Source organism: Miniopterus natalensis, chromosome 1 (genome assembly GCF_054644295.1).
Source record: "Miniopterus natalensis isolate mMinNat1 chromosome 1, mMinNat1.hap1, whole genome shotgun sequence".
NCBI lineage: Eukaryota > Metazoa > Chordata > Mammalia > Chiroptera > Miniopteridae > Miniopterus > Miniopterus natalensis.
Genome location: NC_142081.1, coordinates 15,993,945 through 16,013,164, shown reverse-complemented (window position 1 = coordinate 16,013,164; position 19,220 = coordinate 15,993,945). Strand labels below are relative to the sequence as shown.

The window sequence follows — 19,220 nt, the reverse complement described above, 5'->3', positions numbered from 1 at the left end:
ACCAGAAACTGTAGGGGAGGAAAATACATATATATTTCCCTCCTACCCTTGTTTACTAGCTGGAGCTTCATAACAAAAGATAGACTGACAATAGAAAAGCGTATAACTTCATTTCGTATAAGTTTTATGTGACATAGAAGCCTTCGTAGGAAAATGAAGAGCTGAATAAGTGGTTAAACCTGAGAGTTTTTGTGCTAGTTTAATGAAAAGTGGGACATCATGGGAAAATATGATAAGACAAAGGGGTATGAGCTAAGGGTAGGAAGCTGGTGGAAACCTAGCAAGGCTTCTTCATTCAAATTCCTCTAGCGTCTTCAGACATGAGGATGCTCCATTTCTCTGGGTATAGGGAAGACGCCTCTTACATGAGGGTTTTATGACTTGCTCCAGGGCAGGGGGGTCAGAGGGTCCTTTCTGCACCGGCCATTTCTCAAATCCTCCCTGCTTAAAATAGTCAATATGCCCAGGTGCCATATGTGGGGAAAGTGTGTCCTGACCCCATCAACTACAACTAACTCAGTAGTAGGAGAAAGATCTTCTTTCTAATTTAACGTGTGTATGTGTTTATATGTGTGGAAGAGAAATTCAAGAAACACGTATTATATATTTCAGGAATTCATACATTGGGAAAGGAAATAAATAGTATTTTATATAACCCAAAGTCTATTAAATTGCACTTAGATGCTATTTCTGTTCCAAGTCAAACATCTTAGAAACCATTACTCTAATTTTATTTTAAATTAAATGTTATTTAGTTTTGAACATAGAATAAACCCATACATTTTCGGCCAAGGTAAGCTGTAAATTAGGTCCACATTACCTACAAGCACTGTGTGCAATCTTACAATGAGCATGCCCCGAGATCCATGCCCTAGGACATGCTCTTTATAGACTCTCTCTGAGCTTAAGAAACTGAGCTAAACACCTGTTGGGTATCACCCAATCCCTTTGGGTGATACCCAACAGGTGTTTAGCTTATCCTTTGTTTTCCTTTGTCATGGCCCAATTTTTCTTGGAGATTTTAGTACAACAACTTGTTATTCTCATATTTTTGTAGCTTCATAATCTTGGGTCTGGACCAACAGGCTTTTAATCAATCCAATTAAGGGAATGTAAGCGTGAGACCTCTGAGGAAGGGGAGGTAATTTGCAGGACCTGCACTTCTGAAATCATATTAAGGCAACATTGGGCTTCGTGCTGAAACACCAAGGTTTGCAAAGGGCTGACAGCCTCCACTTTTGTCATTCACATCACTCCCTGCCCTCCAAGTTAATAGGTCCTTTTATTTATTTATTTATTTTTATTTAAGTATAGTTGATATACAACATTATATTGGTTATAATAATTTCAGGCGTACAATAAAGTGATTCAACAGTTTTATACCTTACACTGTGATCACCCCACCAATTCTAGTAATCATCTGTCACCGTGCAAACTTATCGCAATATTATTGGCCATATTATTGAATAGGTCCTTTTATTAACTAATTTGGGCCTGCTGAGGCTTTGATTTGGTAAGTTACAGATATAATTCTTAATAAGCAGATATGATATACCAAGTAAAGGAACGGCTATAAGTAGGCCTTTAGTAATGCGGTGGCAAGGTGTCGGGGAGGGGAAGTCTTCTATTGTCCTGTGTTTAGGTCTTAGTCATTTAGCGAGCCTGTGCCTCTAAACTGTGAGCTTCACAAGTGTTTCTCGGTTCCTTCCCCTCCCCTCTGTAGGACGGGATGGCTACACTGGGCTGGAGTTGGGTGTTTCCCTTCCCCAGGTCAGCTAGGCTCGGGTTAACTAGTTTCCCCTGAGGGGCCGGCCTTGCTAAGTAGGAACAGCGTGATCTGCATATTTCCAAATACTTCCTTTTCCCCTCTTTGCCAGAAGCACAAGGGGGATTTTTCTCTGATATTTACTCTTAGAACCTGGTCAAGATAATAGAGGGAAATCTCACAAAATTGTGGAGGTCCGTCTGTGACTGGGTCCCACTGGAGTTTTCAACTCTCAGAATTGGCCTCCAGCAATTCGTAAATCACATTTCAGGTTTTCCTACCCTGGAAACTCAGGGTTTCGCTCATGAGTCTCTGCTCTGAGGAGCCGGACTCCCTGCATCTGGCTGTCTCCCCAGCCATGGGGTCAGCAGTTTGCCCAATGTCTTCCCTCTCTTATGGGTACAAGAAGAGTTGTTGATTTTTCAGTCTGATCAGCTTTTTATGTATTGTTAGGATGGAGGGATGACTTCCAGGGTCCTGACCAGGAAACTGGAAGCTGGAAGTTCTAAATACAGGGGTGGGCAAAAGTAGGTTTACAGCTGTGAGTACACAAAACACGAGCGTTTATTCTGGTATTATTATCAGTTACTGTATTATTTTCCATACATATTTTCCCTGTATATTTTAATCACTGCAAAAATTAGTAGTTCTAAGAATACACAGATCATGGAAACAGACTGTTGAGAAATAACCTTGCAGCCTGGACAGGAAAATACACAATTTCCGTCTAACTCTTCAAATATGGTAATAAATGGACAATGCGCGATTGCCAACATTTAAGTGGCAAAACAGCCCCATGGAGAAGATGGTAGGCGTGATGGGCTGTTCCCTTTTTGCAATATGACTTAGGACGGTAGGTGCACCTTTTCCCACACAGGACTCTATCGAAGCAATTGCTATAGCAAAGAAAGGAAGCAAAAGTGAGCTCCTAGGTGGAGAGACACACTGGAATGCATGAAGGTGTCTCACTGTCTATAAGGAAAACAGTCTCAGACTTCTGAAAAGCATCCAAAAAAGCAAAGCGGAAGAAAAGCCACAGCCTTTAAGTTTCCAATGCAACAAAGATGTCACCGTCCTAAGGAGAATTAGCTCTTGTCAGTCATCTGTTTCCAACCTGCAGCAGGTAGATGATTTAATAAGGTAGAAATAGTTGAAGAGACCAGGGCTCAGGCAAAATTTTTTAATCTTTAAGATATATCAAATACTTTTTTAAATCCCCACCTGAGGGTATGTTTTTTTATTGATTTTAGATAGAAGAAGGGAGAGAGAGAGTATGAGGAACATCGATGTGAGAGAGAAACATAGAAACATTGTTTGGTTCCCTCTCATATGCGCCACCACCAGGGATCAAACCCCCAACCTAGGTATGTGCCCTGACCGGGAATCGAACCCTCAACCTTTTGATGACACTCCAGTTCAACTGAACCACCCAGCCAGGGCTCAAATGCTTTTAATTCCTCTTAATATTCTGGTGGCATTCCAAGACATTTTCACTGACAAGTGCATGGTAGGCGTTCTGTAGTCCCAGTAAACTTATGAATGTACTGTGTTGCCCTTTCGCTAACAGACGGAATATCATGTTAGACATGGCACACCAGTTTACTGCTAATTCAAAGGCAAAGTTTGAAGATTTATTTTCTGCATTCGAATCTCACTCTTAATTCCTTTTTGTTGGAGAAAAAAAGTATGTTTGTTTTTTCATTGAGTATTATTTCTGTGGATTATGTATGATGAAATATATATTGTTAAGGAGTATCATGCTGCTAGTAATGTGTTCTGTAAAATTAAGGTGAATTATTAGAAAATTCCAGTGGTTAAAACTCTAATCCTGTAATTTATTTTTATAGGAAGTTTATAGAGACTCATCTGAAAACCATTCCCAGTCATGCCTTTTCAAATCTGCCCAATATTTCCAGGATGTAAGTTTACAATTGTGACATACTATTTTTTAAATGTGTTCTGTCCAGAAAAATGATCTACATATGCAATGTGTATGAGAATTTTATATACAAAATGCTTATTTGGTTTTGCTACATCTCCATTCCCTAATTCCTAAATGATTTTCTTAAGCTAAAATAAATTTAGCCTGGTCCGTGTGGCTCAGCGGTTGAGCACTGACCTATGATCCAGGCGATCTTGGTTCAGTTCCCAGTCAGGGCACGTGCTCAGGATGTGGGCTTAATACCCAGCAGAGGGCGTGCAGAAGGCAGCCGATCAATGACTTTCTCATCATTGATGTTTCTATCTCTCTCTCCCACTCCCTTCCTCTCTCTGAAGTCAATAAAGAAATATTTTTTTTAAAAAAAAAAGAAAATAAATTTAAATTCATTTGGTCTTGAAATTTTAATAATTCTTGACATATTTTAATATGTATCTTGGGATGTGGCAAAATCTTAGCTGGGAATCTCACCCATAAACAGATTTCTCTCTCCATCTATAATTGATCTATCCTAATTACTGAATTTTTTTTAAAATTTATCTTTATTGTTGAAAGTATTACAGATGTCCCCTTTTCCCCCCCATTCATCCCCTCCATCCTGTATCCACCTCACCCCCAGGCCTTCCTCATATCAATGTCTGTGTCCATGGGTTATGCTTATAAACATATAAGTTCTTTGATCAATCTCCCCCCACCCACTCCCCCCTCCCTCCCTTCCCTCTGAGATCCCTCAGTCTGTTCCTTGCTTCTGTGTCTCTGGATCTGTTTTGTTCATTAGATTCCATATATGAGTGAGATTATGTGATACTTGTCTTTTTCTGCCTGGCTTATTTCGCTTAGCATAATATTCTCCAGTTCCCTCCATGCTGTCCCAAAGGATAAAAGATGTTCTTTTTTATAGCTGCATAGTACTCCATGGTGTGAATGTCCCGCAGTTTTTTTATCTACTCATCTACTGATGGGCACTTGTGCTGTTTCCAGATCTTAGCTATTGTAAATGTTCTAATTACTAAATCTTGAATCATTTTTTACTACTAGTACAAATGCTTACATATTTGTAGCCAATGATTTCAGATTTCACTATTACCTAATGCAACTAATTTCTAAATATCTCTAGCCCTGAACTGTCCTTAACAGTTCAGGCCTGCATTACAAGCTCCTTCAAATATCATCACCTTATATAATCTGGGAAACCCCTGACAAAAATGTTATATCAAAACAGTGTGTTTGGAGTCCGTGACCCTACTAACGTTTTACTTTGTCTTATATTTTTGTGTTCTTCAGCTACTTATCAATAGATACAACTCTGCAGCGGCTGGAATCACATGCCTTCTACAATCTGAGTAAAATGACGCACATGTAAGTACAATGAACAATGTAGCGTAGACCCGAGCCACCGCCACCCTTGATTGCTAATTTGGGGGTTCCAGATGGCAATGACAGTCCAACTATGGCTGACGGGGAGGTCCTTAGATTACATGGCCATGTAGAAGGGCCCACTGAGCCCAGCGTTCTAGCAATCCCCAAGCATAGAACCCTCCAGAATAACCCAGCTGAATACAATCAGTGATCACCATGGACCCCGCATGGAGCAGAAGAATCACAGGGGTTAGCACTGCCTGCAATCTTAATCCACAAAGTTGAGCTGTAATACAATGGTTGTTATTTTAGCCACATTGTTTGGGGTAGTTTGATAGCCAGGAGAGGTGACAATTATATATCCATTAACAATGTGTAAAAGACATTGAGGACTGGCAAGAGAAAACTGCAAGACCGGCAGGTTTCTTTGTCACTTATTAGGGTCCTAGGTGGATACAAATCAGTTCTCCTGGGTTTTAAACTTCAGCTGGGATACTGTTTGGACCCAAAAGTATACATCAGATAAAGATTTATTCCTGTAAAATGAAACACTTCACTTCCATCTTCTATTTCATTTCCTCTATAAAGAAACCAATAACACATAGGTGGTTGCTGTTGTGGCTCCTAATAGCTACCAATTACTGAACGTCTTTTATGGGCAAGCACTCTGCTGAAAGTGCTTCACCGGTACCATCCCACTTAAACTCACTGAGCCTCAGTTTCCCCCATGTAAAATGAAGATGGTAACACAGGGCTGGCAGAGCTCTTGCCCAAGTTTACTCAGCCAAGAGATTACAGTCAGAATTTGAAACCAAGAGTGTCTGCCTCCAAAACCAATGCAAAACCATAACACCTAGGTATCTTCTGGGCAGTTTGAAAAATCACCTTAATAAAGTTCCATTTCCAGTGGAAAATCTGCTGGTAAACTTACATTTTCCTCAATCTGCCTAAAAAATCTGAACATTTACAAACGATTTGAATTAACATCTATTACTTTTAATTCCCCAATAAATTAGAAGATGCATCGAAATCATGAATATCACCTTTGTGGTTACAGATTACTCCCCCCCAGTTACATAATGAAATGTTAGTGGTAAAATACCTCATTGATTATCAAAGTGGAATAACCAAGATTCCTTTCATTGAAAAGCCTTGATAATGTGGGAGATAACGTACTCTGTGAATTTATAGGCTGTTACTGAAACATGAGTGCGAGTTTAAAAATCAGGACTTTAGAAGCTAAGGATCTAGCATATTCCAAGAACTCTGTCAAATGTTATACTTTTTGACCCAGTAATTTCAAGTCTATAAATTTTCCCTAATAATAAACAGAGTGAGAAAAGTTTACATGAAAAGCCATTTGTCTCAGAGTTAATTTATAATAACAAAAAATTGGAAACTACTCAAATGCTTAGCAGGAGAATCGTTTAATATGAAACACTGAGCAGCCATTAGAAATCTGTCGTCATAGACTATTTGGTCCCAGAGGAAATGCTTTTGACATAATGCTATTTAAAATATATATACTTAGGAAAAAACACCTGATTTTCTTTGAATCATGGAATGATGGCTGATTTCACATTTTTTTATTTGAATGTGTTTAAAAGTTTTTACAATGTATATGCATTGTCTTTATAGTCTGTTGAAAGAAACTTTTTTAAAAAATTAAAATTTCCTTCAATATGCATTAATCTTGAGGTTGACACTTGATGTTAAAATACATGGGTGATTTATTGTGTAATAAAAGCCTATCATGAAATGACACTTTAAAATTAATTTACCTAATTCTAGTCCCAGTTTTCATCTTGGTGCTGTCCAGCATTTAAAGTATTTAAAGTAACACAGTGATGGCTTGGCCGATTTATACACATCTTCTTTTTAAAGCCATCAAATGAGGAGTGTCTACTTCCCTATATCTCCCGAGCACTCGGTAAAGTTGCACACAATAGATGTCTAACAATTATTCATTTGATGTTAGTGGCTCTCCCCGCTCTGCTCCCCAGAGCGAGCAGACCTAGTAAAAGTCAGAGTGGCCTGCCTCCCCTTTGTAACCATTGGCACTTACAAAGCAGGCTAGGAAAAAATTGAAAACCAAAATAAAGTAAGAGCTAAAAAGAAACTGGGGACCGGCTGAGAGCTGGGTTGTTGGCTAACGGTCTCCTTCGGTTTCTTGTTTTAAATGCCGCCTGGCCCACTGCTGCATTTGTATTTCTTTAAAGTGCAGCTGTGCCGACGGGGGCGGCCTGTCTTCCCTGCAGACACGGGGTCCCAGCCCGGTCTCCCTGCCCTGAGCAAGCCTGAAGCCTGTGGCCGCCCCTGGCCCCACTGCCGCCCGCTGCAGGGTTGCCCCAATTCCTCTCCCGGCCTGGGCTGTCCAGGGGGTCGGCAACTCTCTCCGCCCGAGCACCGCAGTCAAACGCCCTGATCAGATGCTGTTGGGTTACAGCGGGAAGGGGCCGCAGGACAGTGGGAGGAAACGGGTAGTTGGAAAGTTCCTTCATTAGAAGGGTTTTAAGGCTCCATCTCCCCTCTTTTGCCCCCGTCCCCCCAGCCTGAGAACTCCCTCCTCTCATCGCGCTGGTTTCCCGTGTTCTTTGGGTTTGGGCTGGGCTGCTGTGTCCATCACAGCGCCAGTTGTCTTGAAGAAGCCAGTTTCTCTGTCCTGGGCTCTTGTTGAGACTTAAATGTTTCTCAGAAAAAGAAAACAACAAATGGAATCCAGGCATATGGCCAAGTGAGCCCAACGTGTGCGAAATTATTAACCTGCGGGTTTGTGAAAACACCGCACAGGCCATCAAAGTCACACTTTTTATCTAAATGTCCATTTTATTTGAAATCTAATGAAGGGAAATTCAGCAATAATGAATATTTAAATTTCTTCTTAGTTCTGGTGGGTGATTTCTTTTAGACATTACTTTTTTTTTTTTTTAAGCTGAACTTGGAGTTAGAAGTCCTAGACCAAGGCCCGGGGTTGCCTCTGTTTAACGGGAGACCAGGCACCCACCTCTCTAAACGTGTCTCCACTGTTATTGCCTCCTTTACTCTTCCAAGGCTGGGCTTTTCTAATCAATGAGCTTCGAGACCCTCAAATATCCCCCTGACGCAGCCGAATCGCCCCCCTCCATAGAAGAGCACACTCAAGATGGGAGCGGACGGCCTGCCCCGCGTGTTTAAAAGCAATCTTGATGCAGACTATCTATTGCTTTGCTTTGTTGTTGTTTTTAACTTGAGGATTTTTGCGTACCTTTTATTACATTTGTTTCTTCTTCTGAACAAGGTAAAATAAAACGTGAAAAATCACACACTCCTAGTCTCCAAACCTACCTACCAGAGGTGACCACTATCAACAGCGTGCTCTGTATTTTAAGAATTGTATCAACGCTTATTGTATTGGTTTCGGTAGGCTCATAACTATAAGAAACAGGCAAACGTAAAAACATGGGGCAGCCCCAGGGTAACTGAAGTTTGTTTCTTGCTCGTGGGACAGTACTGGTGGAATGAGAAGGTGGGCGGGGCAGCCACCCAGGGATCCCGACGGCCATCCAGAGGCCCCCCCACCGTCAGCGTCTGTTCACACCTACTGCGGAGGACACCTCCACTCCCGCCCGCTGTGGCCCGGGTACATGAGGCTGTCCTTCCCTCGGTGACCGGGGCCTCCTGGCAGCACAGCTGCCCTCCTGGGCACGTGGGCCACAGTTGCTTACCTCAGGATCGTGTGGTTCCAATTCAGCCTCCCAGGCATGCTTGGAACCCATCAGACGTGGACCCCTCTCCCACCCTCGCCCGTGCCCAGGGGTCCCGTGGTTCCCTGCTCCTCCTTGCTTGCTTTCTTGGAAGCGGTTACACCAGCTGCATCCACCCCTGACACTGTCTCCATTCAGCTAAACTAGACAGTCCACCCCCCCCCTTGCTTCAGAAGAGATTTTATTATAGGTTTAACGTACAAGGTGTCCATTTGATACACTTACATATAACACCTCCCTCCTGTCACATAATTACCATTGCTTTTTTCTGAGAAAATTTAACATCCCTCTTAGCAACTTCCAAGCGCATGATACAGGATCATTAGCTGTAGTCACCACGCTGTACATTAGAGCCCTAGAATTTGTTAACCTTGTAACTGGAAGTTTGCTCCCTTCGATCAATATCTCCCCACCCCCCACCCCAGCCTCTTGTAAGCACCACTCTGCTCTCTATTTCTCTGAGTTCAGCTTTTTTAGATCCACATACAAGTGATATCATACAGAGTTTATCTTTCTCTCAGCATAGATTTTTTTTTAAGTCACTTGTGAGCAAGTGTTGAGCTGATTTGCCTTCTTACCTCAGAGAGCGGCTTCCTCGCCCTGGTGCTGTCCTGTGGTCTCTCTTGTTCCTTTCCTTGAACTCACGTTTCCCCGCAGAAACCACCTTCTCTGGCGTGTCCCCCTCCTCTCCCACCTCCTTCTCCGCTCACGGCAGCCGTGTCCGCTGCAGCCTCGTGTCATCAGCCGTAACCCCGGCAGAGCCTTGCCTGCCCCGCTCGGTACGGTGACGCTGACTCAGGTGGCTGCCGCTCCTGTCACTGTGACATTCCCCTGGGTCACTCGCTCAAGTCTGCTGAATCATTGACGGGGCTTTCAAGAGGTTCCCATAATGAACCATAAAGTTATTTGCCCGGGGAAAAGTTACGGTAATGAAGACAACGGGCCCATAAATTTATATTCATATAGACAGTAAACCGAGGCGGGGGAAGGGGTAGGTGGCTTCTGTTCTCAGAGTTAATTCCATTCTCTCCTCAGCTTCATACTCAAGATCCTTAGTCAAATTCCAAACCCAGTGTTTTGTTCTTTACATTTTGTACAAACATTGCGGCACCTCCAACCCGAGGTCTTGGTGTCTGCTCTGGCTTTCATTCTACGTAAGAAAATAACAATAATAAAATGACGGTTTATAGAGCCCTCAGTGCGTGCCAGGCCACACGACAAATTCCCTCTGGGCATTATTCGGCCCTAACAAGGGTCTGATGAGACAGGGGCTGTTATTGCCCCTGTTTACACAGGAGGAAACATGGCTCACGAAGGTCAGGGAGCCTGCCCCCGGTCGTGCAGCCGGCAGTGGCAGAGCCAAGATTCGCTCTCAGGTCCCTCTGACTGTTCCGCAGTAGAAAGGAGAGAACTACCGACACAGGCCACACGGGGATGAACCTCGCAGACATTAAGCTAAAGGAAAGAAGCCGGGCATAGAAGGCCACATATCTGTGACTCTGCTGATATGAAATGGCCAGAGACAGCAACTGTGTAGAGCTAGAAAGCAGAGCCGTGGATCCCAGGCCCGGCAGAGGGGGTGGGAGTTAACTGCCAGCGGGCTCCTCCACGCTCTTCACGCGAGCTCGGGGAGTGAGCCGTCTCCATACGCTGACCACATTTAAGCCCGCCGGCGAGAGCCTGTTTGCAGCAGCCACTGACCGCACCGACGCTGACTGCCTTGAGTAGCACGCATAGCAACCCGGCCACGCACGGTACAGGCCCCCGCGGTCCCCGCCACACGTGCCCAAGAGCCTTAAGCGACGGCCACAGGAAAACAGGCCCAGGGGCACTGTGGAGACGCCACATCCCCTCCCCCGAAACGGCCGTTGGCAGAGAGCTCGCTGCCCTCTTTCCTTGCTGGCCGGCCGCTCCGCTCGGCCTCCCTCCGGGCCGGACGCCTGCTCCTGCTGGTGACCAGCACTGCCCTCTGCAGCCCCTGGAGGGCTTTTCCTCCTGTTCACACCCACGGGCAGTTAAGAGAAAGGTTGCCCATAAACCCGAATGGGCGGAACTAAGCGGCGGGAGGGGGTTGAGCCCCGATTGTGTCCCTTCATTGAGGAGCCAGGAGCCCTTTGCTGGGACTGAGCCCCGGCAGGGACCGTCCGGGGGTGCCCTTCAATGGTATTCTTCTGATGTTAAACCTGATTTATGTGGTTCTACCTTCGATAAGAACAGAAACGGGCGCGTTACGGCGAATGTGCTCCTTGTCGTTTTTATAGAGAGATTCGGAATACCAGGAGCTTGACCTACGTCGACCCCGGAGCCCTGCGGGAGCTGCCCCTGCTGAAGTTCCTGTACGTATCCACCCCACTCCCATCCCATGTCTAATTTTTTCTATAGAATTATAATGTTATTGTCCACAGGACTCTCCCTAGGGTGATGTGGGCCTGGGCCATTTGAGTGGTGTCGGTCCCGGGGCAAATCGTATCCTGTGACGTATTCCCCACCCGTTCCCATCAGCAAGGCGTCAGGGGAAATGACCCACATTTAGGAAAACCTTTCACAGGTCAGCACGTAGGCTGGGGCCAGAGACCTGCCCCAAGAGACATGACGGAGAAAGTGCCATCAGTTTTATATATAGTCCTTCAGTGGAGTATAACCGAAGGGAAAAACCTCTGAGAGCCCACTGGCCAATTTTATTAGAAAATGGGCATCAAAACAATAGTCAAGTGGCTGCTACACAGCAAAAATTAAAAAGCCATAAAGGGTAAATCCAGTCTCTCGGAGGTCGAGGGGACAAAAATGGAAGGGACAGCACTCACTGTTTGGCTTTGGTCATGTCCCTGTGAGAGCAGGATCCCCGTTTTGGCTGCGGAGCACAGAGCAGGTGCTCAACAACAACGCGTTCCCCGGGCGTGTGTGTGGCCTCAGGTCCTCCAGGCTCCCGCTGGGGGAACCCCCCTCATTTTCCCTCTTCCCTGCTCACAGGCACTGGAAAAAATAATTATGAGAAAAAAGTAAAAATCAACCTTAACCCCAATGCCCATCCCCCCCAAAATAATCACTATTAACATAGCTCGTGTCCACCTAGGGGCTTTAAATAAAAGCATCTAGCCATACATATTTGACGAGTGTAGTCTTTAAGGATAGACGTCGTCCAGATAAAGAAGGGGTTGAGCTAGAAGGGAAATACAGTGGGTGGGAAGGCATGGGGAAGACACAGAGGTGTGGGGCCACAGGGCCTACGGGGGGAACTCAGAACAGCTCAGTACTGACGAGGCGGGAGCGGGAGATGCTGGAAGAATAGCAAAGGGTATTGATGGGTTATGTGGCTGAGGGGCGTCTGAGGAGCGACAGAAACGTATGGGACGAGGCAGTCACCCCTGTAGGGACTTGGTGTTTCCATCAATCAATCACCTTTGATAGGATGACCCCTGGTATGTGCGAGGCTCTGTGGGGCACACAGAGGATGGGAAACGTTGCCCTGGCCTTCAAGGAGCTTACAGTCCAGCTGGGGAAGATACTGTATGTGAAACTGAGAAGTTCCCCCCGCCCAGGAAAATAATGGCAAGCGGGAAATGAGAGGTGCATACGTTATTTGGGGGTACAGGTAATTAGAGGAGACATCAAAAAGGAGATGGGCTTGTCTAGGGTTCTGAAGAATAAAGCGGCCGTGACCCAAGTCCCGGATCTGGCACTTTGGCGCTTTCCTGTGTGTCCCCCGCTCGAACCCTGGGCCCTTTCCCCCTGCTCTTCCACACGAGCCGCTATCGCAGTTGGACCGCTTGTTTGCTGTTCCTCAGATAGGCCTCGTGGAATCTCACGTCTCTCCTCGGCCACCCGCAGTGCCCCATCTGCTCTCCCTGAGACCCCTGGCTCCTGCCTCCTCTTCAAACCCTGCGTCTTCCCCTCTCAGGGGAGTCGGGTCAGAACGCAGCTTAGAAGGCACTGCAGTGGGAGCGGAGTTTCTCCGCTGGAAGACTTTCCTTGAAGCTTCACCGTAGGGTCTAGGCCTCGCCCCGTCTGTTTCCGCTCCCTGCATCCTCGTAGCTGCGACAGATGTGAAATCCGGGAGGCATCCAGAGCCTGCGAGTTTTCGTATCCGTGCTGTTCATGCACATCTTTTAATTTTGACGCTTGGCCCTGATGACACAAACTTCGGAAAGTGCCAACGTCTCCGACTGCCGGATGCAGTTCCTCCCTTGGCTGGATGCAGTTGTCAGATGGCCCTGTGGCCACGGTACTCCCCGCGGCGGCCCTGGGAAACCGTTCTTGGCAGGATAATGAACGCGATGTCGTGTAGGGTTTGACAGAGGCTCGGCTTGGGTATTATATTATCTTCCTGCACCATCCTCACCTTGCTGCATTGCCCCAGAGACGCGCGAGCACACCCACAATGTCCTCTAATTAAAACAAGGCGATCAGCCCAGCCGGCGCGGCTCAGCGCTTGAGCGTCGGCCTGGGATCCAGGAGATCGGGGTTCGAGTCCCGGTCGGGGCACATGCCCGGGCTGCGGGCTGCAGCCGATCAATGACTCTCATCATTGATGTTTCTCTCTCTCTCCCTTCCCCTCTCTGAAATCAATAAAGACATATTTTGAAAAAGTTTTTTAAAAAAAAATAAGTAAAACAAGGAAATCACACTCACACACAGAGAGAAACCTGAATTCCCTTTCCTAAGATTCTTACTTGTTTCAAACAATCCCCGGATTTTTCTAAAAAGAGCACGTTCTGGCGCTGGCGGACTGGATGGGACTCTTGCCCCTTGAGGGAACATCGCCTCGCCCAAGGATCAGAACTTGCCCGCGGCCGCTCAGGTGTTCAGTGGAGGAGCCGGACTTGGCTCCAGTCTCACCTCAGAACCCAGGCTTTCAGCTATTACTTTATTCGGCTTCCTACATGTTCATTTTCTTAGCTAATTTCTGGTTTTTTTCTTCCTTTTCATTACTTTAGTGGCATTTTCAACACTGGGCTTAAAATATTCCCTGACCTGACCACAGTGTACTCCACTGATGTGTTCTTCATACTGTAAGTAAGCGCGGGCAATGCTGGGCACGAGGCCTTTGTCACTGGCGAGGGGTCGAGACAGCCATCGGTGTTGCTCGAGGCCAAGGAGAGCAGTTGTTTCGAGAAGGAAGCAGCGACCAGCTGTGGCAAATGCACTGACGAGGGGTGGGAAGGACTGAGGAGGGCCACTGCGCTCAGGGAGGTGGGGCATGTGATCCTCACAAGGGTGGAGCAGTCTGCTTAGCGTGGGCTAGAGGGAGAATCAGAGAGACTGGTCATAGCAAACTCCTTGGGGAGGTTTTACTGTTAAAAGGGAGCAGAAACTGTCGCAGCAGTTGGTGGGTATTGGGTCGGGAGAAAAGGTTTGTCGTGGTTCTTTTTAATGGAGAAATTATGGCATGTTTGCTGATAGGAATGGTTAAATGGAAGAAAACTTTGATGATGATGATGACACTTTATATTTCACCTAGTGTTTAAATACTTCTTACACACTTTGCAGTACATCCAGGCTTTTCCCCTTACCTGCCTCGTTAAGTCACAAAAGGAAGTTACAGTTTTTCCGTTCTACAAATGAGGAAACTGAGGAACAGAAACCCGAAGTGATTTTGTCTGAGCGGAGTCCCCAGGAGCAGCCACTAATGGTGCTCAAAGTACTGCCTGTGACTCCTGCTCGGCCACATGCTCTTGACCAAAACCTGCAACACGCTCGAGCGTCTTAGCTAGTTGTACAGGAGTGATAGGGCGGGAGCGTGCAGAGAGTTACAGGTGAGTTTGCACTACAGAGGGGGCAAAATGTGGAGCAACGGGATCCAGACTGTCGGAATTTTGCTAGAAAAAAACGACCATGCTTCCTCGCCACGGAAGAGCTCAGTTCAAAATCCAGGCCGCCACTAGGTTGGCACAGACACGCTTTCCGGGGCAGCAGCCTGGCAGCGTATTCCGAGTGAAGAACACGTTAGTAATATTCATGAAATGAACTCCATTGATCCCATTCCACCGACTCTTTTTAGACGTCCCATATACTTAGAAAACTCTAGTTGCTGTGGGCAAAGCACCTGTCACAGCTTCTCATGAAGCCTCTGAGACGCACCAGCTCCCCATGCAGAGAAGGAGCACCCCAGGGCCTCAGCCAAACCCAAAGCTCCCTCACTGACTGTACCTGTGGGGCTCTGAGTGCATGTCTGTCTGTCTGTCTAGGATAGCTCTCGTCATCTCACTCCACCTCTGAGCCACCAGCCGCTCAGTCAATGAAACTTAAAAGAAATAAGAGTAAGCTAAATTGTGTCTGGTTGGTTATTTAACTGCAGATGCGCAGCAAGAGCCTAACTCCAAAAAAGAAAAAGAAAAGCATTGTTTTCACCAAGTGTTTTTGTCCCTCTCTTGCAGGGAAATTACAGACAACCCCTACATGACTTCCATCCCTGCCAATGCTTTCCAGGGACTGTGCAATGAAACCTTGACACTGTGAGTATCGTTATGACTTTTCCGTTCTACAAATGCCAACAACTGAATTTTGATATGAAAGTCATCATAGTTTCACAGCCCCTCTAAGAACCACACTACCTTATAGTAAGTGCTCTATGGTCTACCAAGGGCTTCACATAATTAAATAAAGAGTATTGCCTATGGTATGGTACTCTATAGGCGACAAAAAGGTCTAGGTAACAAGACATCAGTATTCCCTTGTAGAAGTAGCCCACACACTTTAACTGTAAAGGGCCACTTAGGTTTTGGAGTCCACCTGGCCTTAGTGGCAACTGCTAAATGCTGCCATTTGAGCTATGCACAATATATAAACTGTATAAACACAGCCATGCACAATATATAAACTGTATAAACACAGCCATGCACAATATATAAACTGTATAAACACAGCCATGCACAATATATAAACTGTATAAACACAGCCATGCACAATATATAAACTGTATAAACACAGCCATGCACAATATATAAACTAGTGAGCATGGCTATGTTCCAATAAAGTTTTACTTAAAGAACAGGCAGTGGGCCAGGTTTGGCCTGCAGACCTTATAATATTCTGTATTCTGGTATCTTCGAATGTATAATTCTCACATCTTCATAAACTCTAGTTCACACAAAATATTAACCATCAGTGCTTTCTCAGCCTCTATGCCCAGTGTCCCTGTGCGCGGCCGTCTTCACTTAGGACACCTTAGTAGCTGGAATTAAACTCCTTGTGTAATTATTTAAAACAAGCAAAGATTATTCTTAGTTATACGCGTAGGATCAATCCAAGTTTTCAGGGTACTCATTTAACATGGTCGTCTCATAAGTGTTTCTCACTGTATTAAACATGTAACTATTTCATCGTCCGAGCAGCCTTTTGATTGGTACTTTTACAGATAAGGAAAGTAGGGATAATAGAGGTTGAGAAACTCTCAGGGTCACCTACTGTGAAGTCAGAGCGAGATGTAATTCCAAATCTGGAGTCTCTTTTTCTGCTTCCTAATGTGTTCCCAGAGTGTACAGGTGGTGGACCACGATAGTGTCCCAGACCCCCCCAGTCGCCACGAGCTGTGCCTCACTGTGGTCATGGCTGCCTTCTCTTACCTCAAGCCAGTATCCCCAGTCACCCCCAAGCATCCCATTGTGGACCAGAGTTCCCACGGCTGGGGCGCCTTCAGCACAAAAGGTGTGGGTTTGGTGAGTGGGAAGAATTGCTTTTGAGGTCAGGGCTCCTGATTCCTGGCAGCTCTGCAGCAACGTGGCTCCGGCAAGTCACCTCCCTGTTGCAGTAATTTAACTAGGAAATAGAAGTGATAACACTTCAGCCCAGCCTCTGGAATCATTGTACAAATTAACTGGTTTAAAAAACATAGCAATAAATTAAAACATTAAAATTTCCACAAAAGGGCATGGCCTATCTACTTTCTTAAATTTGTCTTTAGATTTCAATTTAGTTCAGCCACAACAATTAAGCACTTAATCTATGATAAGCTCTGAGAATAAAAATATAGGTAAAATATAAAGGTGAAATAGCATTTTAAACAGAAAAATACAAAGCCTGTGCATTCAGATGAATGATGCCTTTAAAAGGGTTGATCTTAAGAAACTGCAGTGGTTCTTCCATTATTGACATTGGGTTAACTATTAACTGAAACCCCTGTTTTTTTTAATATATATGGAACATTTTTTTAAAGTCATTAACGATGGCAAATCTTTGTTCCTCAAAGCTTCTGAGAAATAGCGTCAAGTTATCAGAAGCTAAGTCTAGAGAATGGGAACTCGAACTGAGAAATAGTATTCTACGTCCTAAATGAGATATACTCTAAAGTCCCCTTGTGGGTTCAGATATGACACCTGAGAACCTTCACGCACATTTCTGACACTGAAGTATTGAAGCCCAACCTCAGAAAAGGGCCAGCACCACCTCTAATGGGTCACTAATTTCTCCTCTCTGTTGATTGCAGGAAACTGTACAACAATGGCTTTACTTCAATCCAAAGACATGCTTTCAATGGGACAAAGCTGGATGCTGTGTAAGTCAAGGGTAGCCATGGAAACCACTATCTTCCCCCACACTCCCCCCCCCCCCCGCCCCCGGCACTCGAGCCTCAAGACACAACCAGAAGTTTCAGAGAACAGTCGCATTGAGCACCGGGGCCATTAGTCAGTGAGGACCTGACTCTACCCATGCAGCGAGGCACCAACTCGGCGAGCTCCCAAATAAGGTCCTCCAACCTTGATGAAAAGGTTGGCAAACAGTTGTTACATTCAAAGAACTGGGGCTGAAGTTGGGCCACGTATGCTGACCAGTCTGCTTCAAAACATCTCATGCCTGCTCATAATTGGCTTCAGTCATGTCTAGAGAGCTCCACAAAGACTTCGAGAGATTTCCAGAGTGATCTTCTATAATTAGGGGACTGTTGGGTTAAGTGGATCTCAGTGTAACTCTGGCGGCCTATTATTTTATGGCTTTGGCCAGAAAATCAGCTGCAGAATATGAAAGGCATTTAGAGACATTTTCTATAAGAAAGAGAAAAACTATTAAGGAAATAATAATTTCTGTCCCATATTCTCTTTTTCTGTGGCAAGAGACGAGATGCAGTGGGGGGGAGTGTTCCCAAACTGTTGTTCCTTAAACTTTCTTTCCACGGTAAATTGATGAGTGTTGCTTTTAAAAAGCTATTCATGACCAGGCTGGCCGGGTGGCTCAGTTGGTTGGAGCATCATCCTAAAGACCAAAAATTTATGGGTTCAATTCCTGGTCAGGGCACATACCTAGGTTTCAGGTTCGATCCCCGGTCCAGGTGAGTATGGGGGACAATCAATAAGTGTTTCTCTCTCTCTCCTCCCCACCTTTCTTCTCTCTAAGAAATCAATAAACATGTCCTTGAGTGAGAAAATAAATAATTAAATAGTAAAAAATGAAAAGCCATCCATGTCCTTACAAAGTTAAAGTACCCAGATGGACTACCCTGGTCATTTAATAGAGCGAACTGAATGGCTCGTATTCAAGAGGGGGGCACTGCATGCAGAATTCCCCAGGGAGCTCTTGGTACCAGGAACATTTCTCTGGTCTTATGGGGTAATGCTACTCAAGAAGATTCTTTTCATAGCCACCTTGCTGTGAGGCGGGTACATTTAACAAGGTTTATTCTAGAGGCGGCCTGTGTCGAATCTAAGAGCTCATAAGAGTTTCGGATCACCTGGTGGTCTTCTGAAATTGAACCTATGAAGAGATTATGTAGGGAGGCTCAACATTCCCACCAGCTTTCTCCTCAGGCCATCTCACGGACTCTGTGAGAGGCCTGGCTGATGGCAGAGAGTCATTCTGTTGGAGACGATGGATTTTAATTCATGGGTTCCCTGAATTACAGTCTGTTCTAGTCATTGTAACCAACCCTTGAAACACAGGATGGAAATCAGTGCACCATTTCCACCATACTTTCCTGGCATTTTCATGTAAAGTATTAAAGTTATTTGGAGGAGTTTAATCAATGTGGGAAATATTTCTTATTTAAAAAATTCATGTATTTCTTGATTTCTAAAGGTCTAGATGAAAGACTAGCAAACTTGTGGAGAGGGCCAGAGAACAAATATTTCAGGCTTTCTGAGCCATAGGACCTCAGCTGCAGCATCACCTCTGCCACTGCAGTGTGAAAGCAGCCACAAACAACACATCAAACTGCGTGTGGCTGTGTTCCTGCAAGACTTTATGTACGGAAACAGCCAGCCAGCAGGATTTCACTGGATGGGCGTAGTTTGTGAACCTCTGGTCTAGGTAATGGTGTTCAGGGAGAATGGCCACTGTGTGATGAAATACATAGTCTATTTCTCCCAATTCCCGGTAAAGGTTAATGGGCAAGCATGGGATAAAGATAAGAAGTGTCTGGATAAAAATACTTGGGGGTTTGAAAGTTCAGATCCAATCATAATAGAAAACAAAGATGTTTTTCTTC

The 19,220-nt window shown here is 45.2% G+C and overlaps 1 protein-coding gene across 1 annotated transcript in view; it reads left to right on the top strand.

The window, feature by feature from the left end:
- Window positions 1-19,220, top strand: part of TSHR (thyroid stimulating hormone receptor) — an 83,076-nt gene that overhangs the window by 40,728 nt on the left and 23,128 nt on the right. The window contains 6 exon segments of the mRNA XM_016220085.2: window positions 3,613-3,684; window positions 4,989-5,063; window positions 11,068-11,142; window positions 13,741-13,815; window positions 15,181-15,258; window positions 17,229-17,297. Of these exon segments, the coding sequence (XP_016075571.2) occupies window positions 3,613-3,684; window positions 4,989-5,063; window positions 11,068-11,142; window positions 13,741-13,815; window positions 15,181-15,258; window positions 17,229-17,297 (444 nt within the window).